This window comes from Neovison vison, chromosome 14, assembly GCF_020171115.1.
Source record: "Neovison vison isolate M4711 chromosome 14, ASM_NN_V1, whole genome shotgun sequence".
Taxonomy (NCBI): domain Eukaryota; kingdom Metazoa; phylum Chordata; class Mammalia; order Carnivora; family Mustelidae; genus Neogale; species Neogale vison.
In genome coordinates this window covers 24,241,193-24,261,203 of record NC_058104.1, presented here as the reverse complement: position 1 = coordinate 24,261,203, position 20,011 = coordinate 24,241,193, and the positions used below count along the sequence as shown (strand labels likewise).

The 20,011-nt window shown below is 47.2% G+C and overlaps 1 protein-coding gene across 6 annotated transcripts in view; it reads right to left on the bottom strand.

Annotated features, from left to right (window-relative positions):
- The window catches only part of CLEC16A (C-type lectin domain containing 16A), a 201,819-nt gene that overhangs the window by 142,507 nt on the left and 39,301 nt on the right, over positions 1 to 20,011 (bottom strand). For 4 of the 6 annotated variants that reach the window (XR_006382353.1, XM_044234077.1, XM_044234081.1 and 1 more), the window contains one exon: positions 2,189 to 2,420. Coding sequence is in view for 5 of the 6 variants with exons in the window: in XM_044234077.1 (XP_044090012.1) it covers positions 2,189 to 2,420 (232 nt within the window). In the remaining variant the exon portion in view is untranslated. The remainder of the gene's footprint in view (positions 1 to 2,188; positions 2,421 to 20,011) is intronic. The other 2 variants (XM_044234079.1, XM_044234080.1) reach the window with 1 other exon arrangement.

Here is a 20,011-nt window from a genome sequence, read left to right as displayed (position 1 = left end):
CACACACAAAGCCCCGCTCACCTGAGCTGCCGCCGCCCAGTGAGGTATCTATCTCATTGCTAGACAGGCCTGTGGGAGCTGTATTTACTTATGTTGAGCTGGGTGAGAAGATGAGAGGTCTATAATATTTTGGAATGACTACTGTGTGTTCGAGAAAATAGGAGGACACCAAAATGTCAAGGGCGGGGGCGATCGTTGAGAGTCATGTTCAACTGAAGTTCTAACATCAGCATCAACTGTCCAAGCAAAACCTTTGGGGGAGATCCCGGGGCCCTGTCTGGTTCAACCTGGCCGAGAAAGCACCCAGGAAACAGGTTTTTGGGGTCTGGTCAATGTTTTTCCCCTTGCCCTGGGCAGAGGACAGGCAGGCTCAGCATTTGGGGAGTCATCACCTCAATCCCAACAGCGAGCTGGAACGGCAGCCCAGCCAAGCCGCTTGCAGCCCCACACGCCAGGACCGGGCGGCTGGGCTGACTCACTTGCCTGTGTGCTTGCAGCCAAGCCTGCCCTGTCCACACCAGGGTTAGTCATGGCCAGGCCTGGTTAGAGAGCAGCCCTTAAAAGGATTGGAATGAAAGAGGTAGCATCTTTCCAAAACAAAATCGACAGGAACACAGAGTACAAAATGGGGTGAAATCCTCCTCCTTTACCCCAGTGTGGCCACAGGACAACTAAACCCCAGGGGTTTTACCCAGACAGCTTTCTCCTGAGTTTAAAAAAAAAAAAAAAGAGAGAGAGAGAAAAGATGCAACTAAGCCAACTGAGATGGCTTGCTTACCTTGCATTTGCCCCTCACCTCCCCACCAAAGACATACTTGTTGGCATCCGTGTCCCGAGCCAAATAGGAATTCCTTTGTCAAAGCGCTTCCTGCACACTTTCAACAGGAATAAAAGCATGTGGGGGTCTCAGCCTTATAAAGGGGGCTGGGCGGCACCAGAGAGATACTTCAGTTAGACTTATCAAAATGGGATCTTGGCATTTCCTGAGAACTGCCAAGAGATTCAGAATGGGGCCAGCAGGGTGGAGACGGGGTTGGGTTCTGGCTCCGAAATCACAGCAAACTGCCCAAATCAAGTGAGTTCCCAGTCACGGATTTACGGAGCTACTCCATCTTCCAGTTTCAGACCCTCCCAGACTAGGGACTCCCACAGTCCAGACTGATGGGCCAACGACAGCTGTTGGCTTTGGAGCAGCCACAACCAGCCCCGCACCCAAGAGGACAGCCCGTGTGTTGCAGGAAGTGTCGGGGGAGCTCACTTCCAGTGAGCAGAGCCCCAATCCCATTTCTACCCCATCCTCTGCTCCACCCCGGGTGCCCGGGGCCGTGGCCAGAGACCCCATCTGTGTGGCTGTGCACCCAGCCCCTGCCACCAGAGAGCCTGCACGGCTGAAGCTTGCCTAATTCCAGAGCACACACTGTTGTCCGGATCGAGAAGGTGTTAGCATGTGAGTCAGAGCAAGGTGCAAATTCACCCAGAATTATCCCAACACAAAAGAGAAAGAGGAACGAATGATTGGCTTTTTGAGCACATGTGCCCCGAACCCCGGTGTACCTCACTCACTGTCCGAAGACAAGACAAGTCCAAAGACTGTGCTCATTGTCCGAAGACAAGACTTCAGACAAATCCTAACATAAGAATCTAGGGGATGATATCTGATTATTGGATCCCCCAAAACATAATTGTCTTAAAGGCATATAATCTCATTAAACATGGGTTTTCTTCCTGCAGTGCACTGGAAACAACAACCCGCGTCAAAAACCAGAATGGCAGGTGACGGGGACGAACAGAACTGCAATGAGCCGCTGCAACAGCGGTAACAGCATCAAGTGCTTGCGACCCAGGCCAGGCACTGCTCCAAGCACGGTACGCGTATTCACTCATTCCAGTCTCAGAATGACAAAGTAAATACCAAAAGTAAATACCAAAGTAAATACTGCTAGCCTCTGTTTACTGAGGGAGAAACTGAGGCACAGGGTTCCGAGTCAAGAAGCCTGCTCTGGGTCACCTGTGCGATGAGGGCAGGGGACCTGCCCACAGTTGCCTGCAAAGGGCTGGGCCTGCAGAATGAGGTACACTGGCATCGGGAAGGAACACGAGTGCCCATGGACACACAAGGGGGACCAGACACAAGGGAGAGCCCGGCTCGCGGCGCAGGCAGCAGGGTGGCGTTCACGGGCGCACTCACCTTCACTCTCCCCACTCGTCCTGATGCCTTTCGAACCACCCTCAGTACCTTTAGTCTTCTCAGCGTCTTCCTGGGCATCCTCGGCGGGCCCCTTCTCCTCCTCGTCTTCCTCCCCAACGTTTTTGTAGTTGGGTCTCTTCTGCACCCGCCTCTTGCCCTTGTGTTTGTTCATCTCAAGGGAGCGCTCAAGCGTCTCGGTGGGCTTAATGAAGCACCGAATGCTGGGCTTGGCCTAGGGAAGTCAACACACGGATTGGAACCTTGGAATCTCGCCGGACACCATCGTCAAGCTGCCTAGAGTTGCTGCCCCAAGAAATTCTATTTCCGGACCAAAAAAAAAAGTCTACCTCCTACTTCGTCATCAGGACGATGATGAATACCACCATGGTTAAGTCATCAAAACGAGAGCACCAGCTTCCATCTACTCAAGCCCACCACCCTAAGTCAGAAACTCCGCACTTTACCAACACCAGCCGTGGGCTTCCCAAAGGCCATCGCTTGTCAAGGAAACGTCCTTCTGGTTAACACCTTTAGGGTACTTTGCATGTGCCAGATGCTGTTCTAAGGGCCCTGACTGCACTATCTCATTTGAACTGGACAACGACCCCAGGAGGTTCTCCTATCATTTCCCTCCCTCTATAGATGATAAAACAGAGGCTCAGAGGTGGTAGAGGACCCAACCACAGTCAAAGAGCCAGGAGGTAGCTGAGATTCAAACCCACCTACCATCCACCCAGTTTAGTTCCTCAGTATGGCATGCTGCTGTTACTGACTTTTTCAAGATTTTACTTATTTGAGAGAGAGAGAGAGAAAGCAAGCACACGAGCACGGGGGAGGAGCAGAGGGAGAAGGAGAACCAGGCTCCCCGCTGAGCAGAGAGCCCAACGCTCGGCTCAATCCCAGGACTCCAGGATCATGACCTGAGCCAAAGGCAGATGCTTAACCGAATGGGCCACCCAGGCATTCCTAACTTCTAATTTAAATAAATGTATGTTAAAAGAAGCTGTGTATTGCTACAGGGCAAGGAATACCAGTGTCTCTTATTGTGGTAAAAATAAGTAACAGAAAAGAAAAAGCAAGGTGTACTAGATGTAGCCAAATGCTGGCTCTTTAAATAAAAGGGGGGCTTGGCAAGTACCAGCAGGAAGTTAAACTTGTTCCCAAAGGAAGCTGAAAGAAGTTCTCCCCTGAGAAGTCAGGAGGCTTTCTAAGAGAAATGAAAGAGGCCTGTGGGAAACAATGAGTTGTGTCCCAGTCCGGGTAACAAACCTAAGATAGGTGGATGGCCACTCCCAACTTACAGCTACGGAAACAGAGAGTCCAAAGGACAAAGGGACATGCCCAGGTCACACCGCTCCTGAGCCAAGAGTCAGATGTGGAACTGAAGACCGCCCAATCCCAAAACCCCAGCTCCTCCTGAAATACAGGTGCTTCCTCAGGAGCTCAAACTCAGTTCTGGGCTCAGTACCCTCTAAACAGTGTTTCCGTGCAAATGGACCAGGTCTAGCAAGAAAAAAAGACAAAAGAAAACTAGTCTGTTTGGGGCAGATTCTGACTCAAGTATTTCTCTCTTTTCAGGGTCTGGATGATGTCCAGACATCCTTTTGTCATTAAAAAAGGAAAAAGTTTTAAAGAAAACGCTTCCATTATCTTGATATGGTTTATCCATCTTCTGAATTTACCCCCAACCAACCACCCACGGTACTCTGGGGGCCTCCGTACCTTTCCAGTAAGTGGAATGTGCTCAAGGAGCACAGATTAATTTCAATAATGCTCAAAACAAAACCTAATTGGAAGCTAAATTAGCATCCAAATCCAAACATTAATTTTTATTTACTCATTTTGGATTATTCATCCACAAAAATGACAGATAAATTGAGACTGGATTCTACTGCCCAGGAAACGCTGAGAGTGCATTACAGACACCAACGAGAGGGAGCCCAGAGATGGGAGCCCCCCGGGGGTACCGCATTGGACAGACAGCATCCATCAGAACCCACTCGGGATGCTGTGTGATCGAACACAGCCCTGGACAGCCCCTTCATCTTCTGCTGAAGGACTCGAACCCAGGAAATTAGGGTCCTGAGATAAGGTCACTGCTTCCTCTGATCACCACTTACTCCCATACGCAATCAAAGCTTTCTGAAACAGAAAACCGAGACTGACGCAGAGCAAAACATCGCCCGGTTAGGAGGTCTAAGTAAAACTTCACATGGATGGATGTAGAAACCTCTCCCCGAGCTCCGTGTGAACTCAGATGTACAGAAGTGGCAGAACAAAGGGAAGCGAAACAGCGTGCGAGGCCTAGGGCTGCTCAGAGCAGTGTGATACCCAGCTAGACACTGCCATGAGCTGTGGGTCCTCTCTGAGCATCAGAGTCCTTGTCTAATACACAGGGTAGATAATTCTGGCCTTCTAGAACTAAACGTAATCACGGATGTAAAAGTTCTTTCAGTAAGCATCCAACATCGGAGTCACCTTCCTCTCCCTGCCTCCTTACAAAAAAAAAAAAAAAAAAGGTAAGAGTCAACTGTGAAAATAAATTTAAAAACTTTCCAAAGGGATCTGCTCTTCTCGATGGTCAGGTGTTGGGAGGACGTGTTTACTGGGGAAATTTCAAACCTTTAAAATGCAACCCTACCCAGTGAACAGCTGGAAATAACCTAAATGTCCATCAACAGGAGAGTGGTTAGGTCATTACGGTCTGCCCACAGAATGGGAATCCACGTACATGTTAAGGAGACCTAGGTCGTTTTTGTAGCTATGTGCATGGATTCCAAACTGGTACCAGGGTGGAGAAGCATGAGTGGGGAACTCAGCAGGGCCCCCTACAGGTAAAGCTCTTCAAAGGCTCCATGTGATGCTGTGAACGCCTTTTCCTGGAAAGCAGCCTACAAATATCTTGGGATTTCATCTCTGGGGGATAAAAGATTTCATCTCTGATCCTGCACCTGCACAAGCACACTAGCATTTTTTCATTTCTCGACCTTTCCATCTGGTCTGAAATTTCTAATCTGGTATGCATGTTAACATTTTTTTAAAAATTCATCAGGAATCATTTGTACATTAGAACTTTGAACTTTATTGTTCCTTTTTTTTTTCTTTTATATTCAAAAGCCTGTGTTTTTCTTAATACTGATAGCATCAAAACCCCGCCATTACCATGAAGAAGCTGACAAGGCCTGGCTGGGAAATGTGGACAGAGATTCATGACTGTTCCTGTGGCTCCCGTCAAGAGCTTTCTGGCTACTGGCTTCTCGGGACTCTCCATGTGACAGTGGACAACTCCAGAGTTCCAGATGGCAAGTCCACAGGAGCAGGGCCCATCCACCTTACAACCCCCGCAACGCCCACCGCCCCGCACTGTTATGCTCTCAACACAAAATCAGGTGCCTGGAGCAAGGCAAGGCCTCAGTGGGCTGCTGTTGAATGAATTCATGGCTGCATGGTATGTGCCCACACTGCACCCAAAGTAAAAGAGAGAAGAACAAAGAAAAGTGTGGGATGGAAGAAAACAGGAGTCCGACAGCCTTGGAAGGTTAACTTTAGCATGGAGCAAGAGCAAGGATGGTGAAACTAACCAAAAGAAAGGGAAAAGCTCACTTCAGAGTCAATGTGATTTTAGGGATGGCCCAAGGACTGAACTGCTCCCTAGTGTGCTTCTGCCCACTGGCTAACCATATCTCACTCTAGCCTCCACTCCTCCACCCTGAGGCCTCCAGCCTTGCGCAAAGTGTAAATACTCCAGAAGGGGACTTCTCAGTGGTCAGGAGTAACTAAGGCCTTTCGGGGCTGTGGGATTTGAGAGTCAGCTCTGCATGGACAGCGAGAGGGGTCTGGAGCAAGGGGTCAGGAAGGAGGACACAAACACACGTAAGGCCCAGGTGTTGGACACGGGAGAAGACACAGCACTGTCAATGCCCCAGGTGTCGAACAGAATGCCCTCTGTTAGGTCCGGGAGTGTCCCCCACCCCCAGAAAGGCCACATGCACATTGCACGTGACAAAGCGAGCCGCAATCGAGCAACCAATCCGGGATTCCGGTTACAATTAAAAAAGTAAAATTATCAATTAAAACCTGGCCCTCTGTATCATGCTTTCCTGTGTGGAGAGATGTGGGCATGACAGTACACAAAGCAAGGTCTGGAAGCCTCCACAAGCTCCATATAGTTTTCCCTTCTAAAGAAGACAGTGAAGCTGGGGGAACTTTCACTTTCTCTTCTAGTTGTTTCTGTGTCCAGTCACTGTGCCCAAGAAAGTATTACCAATGCCATTTAAATGTAATGAGTACCTTCAAAGAAAGTAGCTAATGTCACTAAACTAGATGCTTAAAAATAGGTAATCCAGGGACTCCTGGGTGGCTCGTGGATTAAGCTGCTGCTTTCAGCTCAGGTCACGATGCCAGGGTCGTGGGATCGAGTCCCATATCCGGCTCCTTGCTCAGCGGGGAGCCTGCCTCTCTCTCTCTCTCCGCCTCTGCCTGCCTCTCTGCCTACTTGTGTGCTTTCTCTCTCTCTCTCTTTCTGACAAATAAATAAATAAAGTCTTTTAAAAAAATAGGTAATTCATTACTTTCAGATGTATTCCGCCACAATTTTTTTTAAAAAGGCAGCTCTAGAAAGGGGGAGGGGTTAGAGACTGAGGAGGAGCTACCAGAAATGTCTTCTGTCTTGCCCTAAGGTACACCCAAATGTAATTCTAAGCACAAAGCCACTGACGATCACTGCACTTTATTTATGTTATCCCTCGATTTAAAAAACATTCACCTAGAGAGAGGAGTCAAGATGGCAGAGAAGTAGCAGACTGAGATGACACCGGGTCGTAGAAAATCAGAGAGTTATCAAGCCATTCCGAACACCTACAAATCCAACAGGAGATTGAAGAGAAGAAGAGCAGCAATTCTAGAAACAGAAAACCGACCACTTTCTGGAAGGTAGGACATGCGGAGAAGTAAATCCAAAGTGACGGGAAGATAGACCGCTGGGTGGAGGGGCCAGCTCGCAGCAAGCGGTGGAGCAACGGAGAACAAAATCCGAACTTGTAGAAGTCTGCTCCACTGAGAGATGTCACTCCAGAGGCTAAGTGGTGGTAGAGCCCTCGTGGGGACAGTGTGGTCTCAGGTTCCATGGGGTCAAAGAAGGATCGGGGGTGTCTGGGTATAGCAGAGCTCGCAGGTATTAGAGCAGGGAAGCCAACTACAGAGACGGAGCCGAGGAGGGAGCTCTCAGCTCGGGGTTACCTTAAACGTGACCCACAGCACAGCTGGGCCACTGCTCTTCAAGCACAGACCCCACAAATGCCAGAGATGCACCAGAAGAGCAGTGCGACAGGCATCTGCTGGGTTTGGAGGCTCCAAACGGGGGTGCGTGCCAGAGACAGAAACGCTCCGTCACAGTCCGGGTGAGCTCGGAGCGCGACCAGAGTGCAGGGAGATGGGAGTGATTGAGTGCTTTTCTCTGAGGGTGCCCTGAGGAGTGGGGCCCCAAGCTCTCAGCTCCTCTGGGCTGGATATGGGGAGGCCGTCATTGTCATTCCAATCCTCAAGAGCTCCACAGAAAGTATTCAGGGAACAAAAGCTCCCATGAGTGAACCTGAGCAGATTGCTCAGCCCAGCCCCTGGAAAGGACAGCGCAACTCCACCTTAGGCAAAGACGTTTGAGAATCACTACAAGTCCCTCCCCCAGAAGATGAGCAAGAACATCCAGCCAAGACCAAGCTCACTGATCAAGGAGAACAGCAGAATTCCAGAGGAGGGAAAAGCAAAGCATGGAATTCATGGCTTTCTCCCCATGATTCTTTAGTCTTGCTAAGTTAATTAAATTTTTTTAATTTTATTTTTTTTTCATCTTATTCTAATTTTTTAAACTTTTACTGTTTTCTCTTTTAAAGTTTTTTTTAACTAGTTTATCTTAATACCTTCCTAAAAAATCTTTTTAAGCCTTCATTATTATAGTCATATTTTATCCTTCATTGTATCTAATTTTATTTTTTGTATATGTATAGGGTTTTTTCTTCTAAAAAATTTGGGGCTACAACTTCTTCTAATAGATCAAAATATACTCTAAATCTAGCACATGGCTTTGTTCTAGTTTCCAGCCTGAGCAAATTCTCTCCACTTTCTTTTTCTTTCTTTTCCATACCAACTTATCAACTCCTTTTTTAGATTTTTTTAAAATTTTCATCATTACAGTCATATTCCATCCTTTCATTATGTTTACCCTTATTTTTGTATATATGTTATTCTCTCTTTAAGATTTTGGGACGTAATTTCTTCTGAGACCAAAATACATCCAAAATCAAGTGGGTGGCTCTATTCTATTCATCAGTCTAATATATATATACATTTTTTCTTTTTTCTCTTTAAAAATTTTTTTGAACTTCTTCTTACCTCCTTTTCCCTCCCCCCATTTTGGAGTCTCTTCTGATTTGGTTAATGCACATTTATTTGGGTCTTTACCACCCTTTTAGTATTTTATTCTCCAGTTCATATATTCTTATCTAGATAAAATGACAAGGTGGAAAAACTCACCATAAAAAGAAAGAACAAGAGGCACGACCGAGGCTGGGACTTAATCAATAAGGACATCAGTAATATGTCAGATCTAGAGTTCAGAATAACAATTCTTAAGGTGCTAGCTGGGCTCAAAAAAGGCATGGAAGATATTAGAAAAACTCTGTCTGGAGAAATAAAACCCCTTTCTGGAGAAATAAAAGAACTAAATTCTAACCAATATGAAATCAAAAAAGCTATTAATGAGGTACAATAAAAAACAGAGGCTCTTACTGCTAGGATAAATGAGGCAGAAGAGAGAATTAGTGATTTAGAAGACCAAATGACGGAGAATAAAGATGCTGAGCAAAAGAGAGACAAATAACTACTGGGCCACAGGGGGAGAATTTGAGAGATAAGTGATACCATAAAATGAAACAATATTAGAACAATTGGGATTCCAGAAGAAGAAGAAAGAGAGAGAGGGGCAGAAGGTATACTGGAGCAAATTACTGTAGAGAATTTCCCTAATATGACAAAGGGAACAAGCATCAAAATCCAGGAGGCGCAGAGAACCCCCCTCGAAAGCAATAAAAATAGGTCCACACCCTGTCATCTAATAGTAAAACTTACAAGAATTAGTGACAAAGAGAAAATCATGAAAGCACCCCAGGACAAGAAGTCTGTAACACACAATGGTAAAAATATTAGATTGTCAGCAGACTTGTCCACAGAGACCTGGCAGGCCAGAAAGAACTGGCATGATATATTCAAAGCACTAAATGAGAAAAACATGCACCCAAGAATACTATATCCAGCTAGGCTACCACTGAAAATAAAAGGAGAGTTAAAAAGCTTCCAGGACAAGCAAAAACTAAAAGAATTTGTAAACACCAAACTAGCCCTACAGGAAATATTGAAAGGGGTCCTCTAAGCAAAGAGAGAGCCTAAAAGTAGTAGACCAGAAAGGAATAGAGACAATATACAGTAACAGTCACCTTATAGGCAATACAATGGCACTAAATTCATATCTCTCAATAGTTACCCTGAATGTAAATGGGCTAAATGCCCCAATCAAAAGACAACGGGTATCAGAATGGATAAAAAACCAAAACCATCAATATGCTGTGTACAAGAAACTCATTTTAGACCCAAAGACACCTCCAGATTTAAAGAGAGGGGGTGGAAAACAATTTACCATGCTAATGGATGTCAAAAGAAAGCTGGGGTGACAATCCTTATATCAGATCAATTAGATTTTAAGCCAAAGACTATAATAAGAGATGAGGAAGGACACTGTATTGTACTCAAAGGGTCTGTCCAACAAGAAAATCTAACAATTTTAAATATCTATGCCCCTAACATGGGAGCAGCCAACTATATAAACCAATTAATAAGAAAATCAAAGAAACACATTGACAATAATACAGTAATAGTAGGGGACTTTAACACCCCCCCTCATTGAAATGGACAGATCATCCAAGCAAAAGATCAACAATGAAATAAAGGCCGTAAATGACACACCAGATGGGCATCACAGATATATTCAGAACATTCCATCCCAAAGCAACAGAACACACATTCTTCTCTAGTGCACATGGAACATTCTCCAGAACAGATCACATCCTGAGTCACAAATCAGGTCTCAAGCAGTACCAAAAGACTGGGATCATTCCCTGCATTTTTTCAGACCAGAATGCTCTGAAGCTAGAATTCAATCACAAGAGATAAGTTGGAAAGAATCCAAATACATGGAGGCTAAAGAGCATTCTACTAAAAAATGAATGAGTCAACAAGAAAATAAAGAAGAATTGAAAAAATTCAATGAAACAAAAGAATGAAAACACAATTGTTCAAAATCTGTGCGACACAGCAAAGGCAGTCCTGAGAGGAAAATATATAGTAATACTTTATAATATATAGCCTTTTTCAAGAAACAAGAAAGGTCTCAAATACACAACCTAACCCTATACCTAAAGGAGCTAGAGAAAGAACAGCAAAGAAAGCCTAAACCCGGCAGGAAAAGAGAAATAATAAAGATCAGAGCAGAAATCAATGAAATAGAAACAAACAAACACACAAAAAAACAGTAGAGCAAAACTAGGAAGCTGGTTCTTTGAAAGAATTAGTAAGATTGATAAACCCCTGGCCAGACTTATCAAAAAGAAAAGAGAAAGGGCCCAAATAAATAAAATCATGAATGAAAGAGGAGAGATCACAACAAGCACCAAAGAAATACAAATAATTATAAGAACATATTATAAGCAACTATATACATCAGCCAATTTGACAATCTGGAAGAAATGGATGCATTCCTAAGGATGTATAAACTACCAAAACTGAACCAGGAAGAAATAGGAAACCTGAACAGACCCATAACCAGTAAGGAGATTGAAGCAGTCATCAAAAATCTCCCAACAAACAAGAGCCCAGGGCCAGACGGCTTTTCAGGGAATTCTACCAAGTATTTAAAGGAGAATTAATACCTATTCTCCTGAAAATGTTCCAAAATATGGAAAGAAAACTTCCAAACTCTTTTTATGAGGCCAACATTACCTTGATCCCCAAACCAGACAAAGACCTCATCAAAAAAGAGAATTACAGACCGATATCCTTGATGAACACAGATGTGAAAATTCTCACCAAAATACTAGCCAATAGGATCCAACAGTACATTAAAAGGATTATTCACCACGACCAAGTGGGATTTATTCCAGGGCTGCAAGGTTGGTTCAACATCTGCAAATCAATGTGATACAATACATTAATAAAATAAAGAACAAGAACCAGGGGTGCCTGGGCGGCTCAGTGGATTAAGCTGCTGCCTTCGGCTCAGGTCATGATCTCAGGGTCCTGGGATCGAGTCCCACATCGGGCTCTCTGCTCGGCGGGGAGCCTGCTTCCCTTCCTCTCTCTCTCTCTGCCTGCTTCTCTGTCTACTTGTGATCTCTCTCTCTGTCAAATAAATAAATAAAAATCTTTTTAAAAAATAAAAAAAAAAAGAACAAGAACCATATGATCCTCTCGGTAGATGCTGAAAAAGCATTTGACAAAGTACAGCATCCTTTCTTGATCAAACCCTTCACAGTATAGGGATAGAGGGCACATACCTCAATATCATCAAACCCATCTATGAAAACCCACAGCGAATATCATTCTCAATGGAGAAAAACTGACAGCTTTTCCATTAAAGTCAGGAACACAGCAGGGATGTCCACTATCACCACTGCTATTCAACATAGTACAAGGCCTAGCCTCAGCAATCAGACAACAAAAGGAAATTAAAAGCATCCAAATCAGCAAAGAAGAAGTCAAACTCTCACTCTTTGCAGATGATATGATACTTTATGTGGAAAACCCAAAAGACTCCACTCCAAATCTGCTAGAACTTGTACAGGAATTCAGTAAAGTGTCAGGATATAAAATTAATGCACAGAAATCAGTTGCATTTATATACACCAACAACATGAAAGAAGAAAGAGAAATTAAGGAGTCAATCCCATTTACAATTGCACCCAAAACCATAAGACATCTAGGAATAACTCTAACCAAAGAGGCAAAAAAATCTGTACTCAGAAAACTATAATTTTTACTGAATATAATTAAACTATATTTTTACTGAAAGTAATTGAGGAAGACCTAAAGAAATGGAAGAATGTCCCATGCTCATGGATTGGAAGAACAAATTTTGTGAAAATGTCTATGCTACCTAAAGCAATCTACATGTTTAATGTGATCCCTATCAAAATATCATCATTTTCTTTCCAAAGAAATGGAACAAAAAATCCTAAAATTTATATGGAACCAGAAAAGACCCCAAATACCCAGAGGAATGATGAAAAAGAAAGCCAGAGTTGGTGGCATCACAATTCCAGACTTCAAGCTCTGTTACAAACCTGTCATCATCAAGATAGTATGGTCCTGGCACAAAAAAAGAAACAGATCAATGGAACAGAATAGAGAGCCCAGAAACAGACCCTCAACTCTATGGTCAACTAATCTTTGACAAAGCAGAAAGAATGTCCAATGGAAAAAAGACAGTCTCTTCAACAAATGGTGTTGGGAGAACTGGACAGCCACGTGCAGAAGAATGAAACTGGACCATTTACTTATACCACACATGAAAATAGACTCAAAATGGCTGAAGGACCTCAATGTGAGAGAAGAATCCATCAAAATCCTTGAGAAGAACATGGGCAGCAACCTCTTCGACCTCAGCTGCAGCAACTCCTTCCTAGAAACATCACCAAAGGTAATGGAAGCAAGGGCAAAAATGAACCACTGGGACTTCATCAAGATCAAAACTTTTGCACAGCAAAGGAAACAGTCAACAAAACCAAAAAACAACTGATAGACTGGGAAAAGATATTCGGAAATGACATATCAGATAAAGAGCTAGTAACCAGAATCTATAAATAACTTATCAAACTCAACACCCAAAGAACAAATAATCCAATCAAGAAATGGGCAGAGGACATGAACAGACATTTCTGCAAAGAAGACATCCAGATGGCCAACAGACACGTGAAAAAGTGCATCAGGGAAATACAGACAAAAACCACAAGCAGATACCACTTCACACCAGTCAGAATGGCTAAAATTAACAAGTCAGGAAACGACAGATGCTGGTGAGGATGCAGAGTAAGCAGAACCCTCCTACACTGTTGGTGGGAATCCAGTCTGGTGCACCCACTCTGGAAAACAGCATGGAGGCTCCTCAAAAATTTGAAAATAGAGCTACCCTGCGACCAAGCAATCGCATTACTGGGTATTTACCCTAGAGATACAAATATAGTGATCCAAAGGGGCACGTGCACCTGAATGCTTATAGCAGCAATGCCCACAATAGCCAAACTATGTGGAGAGAACCTAGATGTCCATCAACAGATGAATGGATGAAGATGTGGTATATATATACACAATGGAATACTATGCAGCCATCAAAAGAAATGAAATCTTGCCATTTGCAGCAATGTGGATGGAACTAGAGGGTATTATGCTAAGCAAACTAAGTCGATCAGAGAAAGAGAATTATCATATGATCTTCCTGATATGAGGAAGTTGAGATGCAACATGAGGGGTTTGGGGGGTAGGGAAGGAAAAAATGAAACAAGATGGGATGAGGAGGGAAACAAACCATAAAAGAGTCTTAATCTCACAAAACAAACTGAGGGTTGCCAGGGGGAGGGGGTAGGGAGAGGGTGGTTGGGTTGTGGACATTGGGGAGGGTATGTGCTATGGTGAGTGCTGTGAAGTGTTTAAGTCTGACGATTCACAGACCTGTACCCCTGGGGCAAACAATACACTATATGCTAACAAAAAAATAGAAAATTAAAAAAAAAATTCACCTACAGACTTTTCAAGGAAATCTCATTGTCCTAATGCCCTAAATACAAACTAGGAACAATTCAGACAAGTCTGGAAGCTGCAGTCACAGCCATCACCAGGGGACTGACCTCACTCACTAAGCCAGACCAAACACCAGGAGCGCGGCTGTCCTGGGGCTGCCTGTGCAGAGCCCAAAGCCCAACCTGGAGCGGGCAGTGCTCCGCCATGTGTCCACGTGGACACCGGGGGCACGGAGGAAGGAGTGGGGAACTATGCCAGCCAGGGGAGGCAGAGGCAAGGGGGAAGTGCAGGAGGGCTTCACGGAGAAAGAAATGACTGGTCCAAGTTTTGAATGGTAGCCGGAGTTCACCAGAAGCAGCTTGGGAGAAGAGGAGAATGGTAGGAAGGCCAGCTCAGAGCTCTGGCCATTCACCCTTTATTTCTGTAAAGGCCAGGGCCACTGGAGCTGGGGCGCCTGGTGACGTGCTTGGCCATCTCCCCCAGGGAGCAGCAGGCACCGGAAGTCGGGCGGTGGAGCTGGGCCCGCTGGGCGGCCCCTCCAGCCCCCGGCTCTTGATGGACTTCATGGTGCCCATGGCCTGGGACGAGCTCTTGGGGTACCTCTGCCTCTGTACCTGGTAGATCCAACCTGCAGAGAGGCTTTCTTTGTACCCATTCGGTGGTTCAGTGGGAATGGCAAGGAAAAGCACCAAAGCAGGCTGGGACCGGTGGGGACGCTGGAGCAGCCAGAGCCCAGGCCCAGTGTCCCACTGCTCCCCACCTCCTCCCTGGGCCTCGGTTCCCACAGGCACCAAGTGGGCCTCATAGCAGCACTACCCACACAGGCCAGTGCCAGAATGTAGCACACCTCCTTGCGACCTGTTTCCAGGTACTAACGCCTATCCCTAAGGTTCCGTGGGCAACGGAAGTGTACCCACTGCTGCCGCTGTGAGCACATTATATTCACAGACTCGCGTTATCCTCCAACAGCTGACTAGGGAGGAGAGGGTGCTGCAGAGGGCAAAGGACTGGCCCAAGGTCACCCGCTCAGCAAAGGCAGAGCCGAAGACAGAGCCAGGATTTGGATCTAGGGAGTCTGGCTTCAGTGCCCAGGGGCCTGACGATTCTGCAGCACCGCTCCAGCACTCATCCCCTTCAATAAGCACCTGGCAAGTCTGCCAAGGTGGGGCTGGCCTCCCACAGGGCAAATGCTAATCAGAGCAGCACAGGGACACACTCCCTGAAAGCTCAGGGACGGTTGACAGAGCACTCACGAGGCAGCCTCCTGACCTGAGCATGACAGCCGCCCACCATGTGTAATTATTCCCCAGTCTGCCTTGTACACACAGGGCTCCGAATGTCACAGGGGGTGACGGTGACCCAGGCCAGCACCAACTATAACCAACAGCACTCGGCTTTGCAAACGGCCGTGAAGGGAAGCTCGGCAGATAGCCACTGCAGAGTGAACCTCTTCTGGCTCCACAAGGCGGGGACCAGCAAGCAAACATCAGAGGGCAAAAGCACTAGGCTGGTCCCCGGGTGCGCACACCACAGGCCGGACCCCGAGTAACGCGGGGCTGCGGAACTGAGGCCAGCGCGTGTCCAGAATGCACAACCATGTCCGTGAGGCAACTGGACAGCACTGCCGAATGTAAGGGAGAAAATAAAACCCATAAGGAGAAACGTGAAGACGTAAGAGGCCAGTTCCATGAACAAGAGGAGCGCGACATCCAGTTATCAGGGACTTTACAGCTGCAGAGGCAAAAACCAGAGAGATGCCCACAGACCTGGCACCAGAACGCTCTCGGAGCTCCGAGGACGTGCACTGCACCTGTGCCGGGCACCGTGCCCGGATGAGACACAGCAGGTAGCAGGAAGATGGGGCTGGGATGGCCCAGGAAGCAAAACTCTGGGTGCTGCCAGGCCCGGGAGACACCAGCCTCATCGCCTCCCTCGGCCTTCTCCCCCTCCACGCCTAGCGCTGCCTGGTCTGCCCCTTCAATGCTGTGCCTGGCGTTCGACCAACAGCTAATGAGTGCTGGGGGAGAAATTAACTGCAAGATGCTTATGAGGCAAGAAGCGTGTTCAAGGCTCATGCAAAATAAAACACACTTGCTCAGCCAGTGACAACACACCAAACACCTATGGGGTATTTCTTTAGGAAGAGTGTTTTACTGGAACTTATTCTCAAGGAAGAAGGAGCTGTGGGATAGTGGGAACTCCCAGGCACCCTAAACATTTGACTCAGAAGCCCACATGTCATTGAGAGTCACTGAGAGTGACTGTCGCTGCAGACGGTGACGGAGGGTATGAAACAGAGGCAGCATTGCAGGTCTGGGGCTGGACGCCTGCAGTCCCCTGGTGCCGGGGAGGACAGGATGATCACCTAAGCTCTGGGGGTGTCGGCTTGCTCATGCACGGAATGGAATGATAATACCACCCCACTCTCTGGGTTCTCAGGAGCCTAAAAGGAGATGTCAAAGGTGATGAACAAGATGAGAAACGCCCCCCCGCCCCACCGACCCGGTATTTCTTACACAGGGGTCCCTGTTCTGATCCCAGCCAGTGTATCCCCACCAAGATGCTGACTGACCATTTTCCACACCTTGCCCATCACAACCCGCCCTCGGTCCTCACGACCCCCAGCTCAGCTCCTCATCTTTCAGTCCCCCGACCCAACAAGGCAACCTCCTCCGGGAAGCCTTCCCTCACCTTCTTCTCTCAAAGCTGGTTTGTTTCTTCCCAGATTCAAATTCTTCAATCTGTGTCGACATGCTTATTTACTATGCTTCCCCCTACCAGAATGTCAAGACAGGGACCTCGTCTGTCTCGTTCATCCTGTATCCCAAGGCCAGCCCAGTGCTTGTCTAGAATGTGTGGGTGCTCCAGAAACACATGTGGGAGGAGGGACTGGGGTGAGCAAGCCAGCCAGCCTGGCACACAGGAAGGGATCAACAGAGGGGCACTGCTCTTACTGCGGAACGACCCATTGCAGTAGTGGGACCAGGGCAATACCATGTGAGCCAATAAAGCCCCGAAGCCTTCTTTTCCCTTCCTTTTGTTCATGAAGCTGGAGGTTTCCAGCAGGGTCCCCTGGGGTAAGGTTACAAGCATCACAGCAAGTGGTCAGCAAGTACTCAATCACAGGACAGCCAGGAACTCTGAACTCCCTGGGGAAACCCCCCCCAACTGTCTCCTGGGATTCGAGTTATGCCCACCTGCCTCGTTTGGGGTCTTCAGCTGGACAATGAGTTGATTCACACCACTCCCCTCCTGGCCCAGTCATTAAACCGCTGGGGCATCAGAGAGGGAAGTGAACAAAGTGGCCCTTTTGTCACCTGTGTGTGGCCCCCCCAGCCTCCTGTCAGACAAAGCACCCTGAGCAAAACCAAGTTTCCCGGTGGGAGGACCCTGGCATGGACCAAGACTAGATCTCCTTGGCTCATTATAGACAAGGTACTCAATGTCCTCATGGAGATTCATTATTTCAAAACAAGTGATATTTACTGCAGGAGCCATGCTAAAACCTGGGGCCACAAAGGTTACGATGGTCCCATTTTTCCTGATCTAAACTCCAGAGTCTCCCAATGGCTCCCAAGGCCACCATATGCCTCAAAGGCTTGATGCCTCCCTGACCTCACCCTACTACTATGCCTTGCCACGCGGCTCCTTGCTGTTCCTGACACACCAGGCACATTCCTGCCTCAGGGCCTTTGCACTGACTGCTCTTTCCAGCCAAAGCGCTCTTCCTGCAGAAATCTACATGACTCACTTCCTCATCTCCTTCACATCTATGCTCAACTGTCATCTTCCCAATGAGCCCTACCCTGGCCACTCTGTGGAGAACTGCACCCCTCTCAAGCCTTTTAATGCTGCCCTCTCTCCCTTCTCTAATTTACTACTGTTGCTTTTCTAAAGCACTTCTCACATTCTAACATGCAACAATGTTTACTAACAGTTTTGTTTTGCTCTCTCTCTTCCCATTAAGACAGAAGCTCCTGGAAGCTCCAGCAGGTCTGGGGCCTTATTAGTTCCCTACTGTACCATGGTGCCTGTAAAAGTATGTGGCACCTGTCCAATAATTATTTGTTAAGTAGATGAATAAGTAATTCTGACAAGGCTTCAAAAAACTCAGAATCTCATTAAAAAACACAAATGCTCACAGGGGCCAGGTGGCTGATAAAAACCAAGTCCCAGGGCAGAGATGCCAGAAGCAGTGGGTGCCTCATTTTTCTGTCCCCACCCCCAATTTTCCAACTTTCCACAGAAACCTGGAAGAATTCACCAATGGCTCAATGCAGACTAGATGGTCCCCATTCAACACCGAGGGAAAGAGGGGAAGATGAGAATATCTCACATCAAGGAGCAAGCAGTCTCCAGCACTGGGGCCACCCCAGCCCGCTCTGTGTCATGCTGCCCAGCAATTACAGAAAAGCCACCAAGGTCATAGCCATAAAATCTTCTCCACCCCCACTGCACCCCAATTTGCCCACTCTGCTTTTCCCTGTTGTCTCCTCCAACATATGGCCATTCCAAGAACCCCTGGCCCTTCCCGGGCTCACTGGACTAGGACTGGCCTCCCTGGCCCTCAGGTGCAGTCACCCTCAGCCCTGCTAAAGGCTCTCCCACCACAAGCATCCAAGCTATGGGACTTCTGTCAATTGTCCAGCCCCACCTGCCCAGGAGAAAGGAAGAGGTGACTGTTCTAAGAGGTCTCTCATCCACAGCGCCCCACTCGCTAAGTGGAAGGAGCCACGGCTCTGGGTTCTCTGATTCTGTCACATCCTCTTGGGCATGAATTAGCACTGCCACACTCCAACCTTCTGCCGGCCATGGTGGTGACTGGGACCGAGCATTCCATTCAGGGATTACAGAACAGACCACAATGGCCCCATAAGAAAGGGAGAAGACACAATGAGTTCAAATTCTTTTGTGGGAATGTTTATATCTGTGCCAATGAAGGCCCTTGATTTATGGTGGTCTATTTTTTCCTTCAGTGTGCCCCATCAACCCTCTCCCAGAAGCCTCTTACCACTTTCAGGAAGAAGAATGTGCGTGCTTCAGAAGCAGAATTGATTAGCCAGGGATCACGAGTAAGGTCAGGGTCAATGAAAGACTCAGGGGAGCTCTAATTCAGGCTGCAGAGAAGGCTACTCTGCGTGCTGCATTCAATACGCAGGAGGCTCCGCCGCCGTCTGGTTCAAGCCTGGTTTGCAAAGACAGTCCTGCAGCAGCGACCAGGGGACCCAAGACAATGACAAGTGCTCTGCTTCTGCACACATGGAAGCAGAGGAGTCGGGCTGCTAGGTTCTCGGCTGCGGGCTCCACAGGCCAGGAGCAGAGGAGTATTCAGCCGGCAGCCCAGAGTATTCGGACCCAGCTCCCAGGAAAGACAGGTGTCATGCAGAGAGGACAAGGAGGCTCATGTTTTAGGGGTGCCCTCATGCACTCTTGGGATCCCCAGAGAATCATAGGGAAACCATTCCAACTGGCCAAACTGGCTCCTACAGAGGGGTGGTCGACATCCTCGCTTTGGGACAAATGAGTCTATTCTGCCCCCAGGATTCTCAGTCCCCATCCTGAATGCATAGCCAGCCAACCAGAGAAACACACCTAAGCTGGTTAAGCCTTTGCACTTTCCAGAGAGCGAATCTGGGGCTGGCTAAGTTGCAGGTCCACGAATGAAAGAGCTCAGCTCCCTGCCACCAAACAGCAACAGTTCACTATCAGTGTTATCACTGTCATCGATGTTGCCGACACCTGGCCCTTGGTGCCTCCATGTCTGGTCACAAGGTGCCCCCCTGAGGGGTGCAGTAAGTGTACCTCTACCCTCATCATCCCAAGAAGGGAGGTCCCAAGTAGGAGACACAGGATTGTTGCGTTCCTTCAGAAACTAAGATTGTTGTAACGTCAACATCTAATATTCAGGACTTGATGGGCACTAAGCTTCAGGAGAAGCACTTTACCCTGCATTTAATCCTCTCTGCAGGGCTGTGTCCATTATTC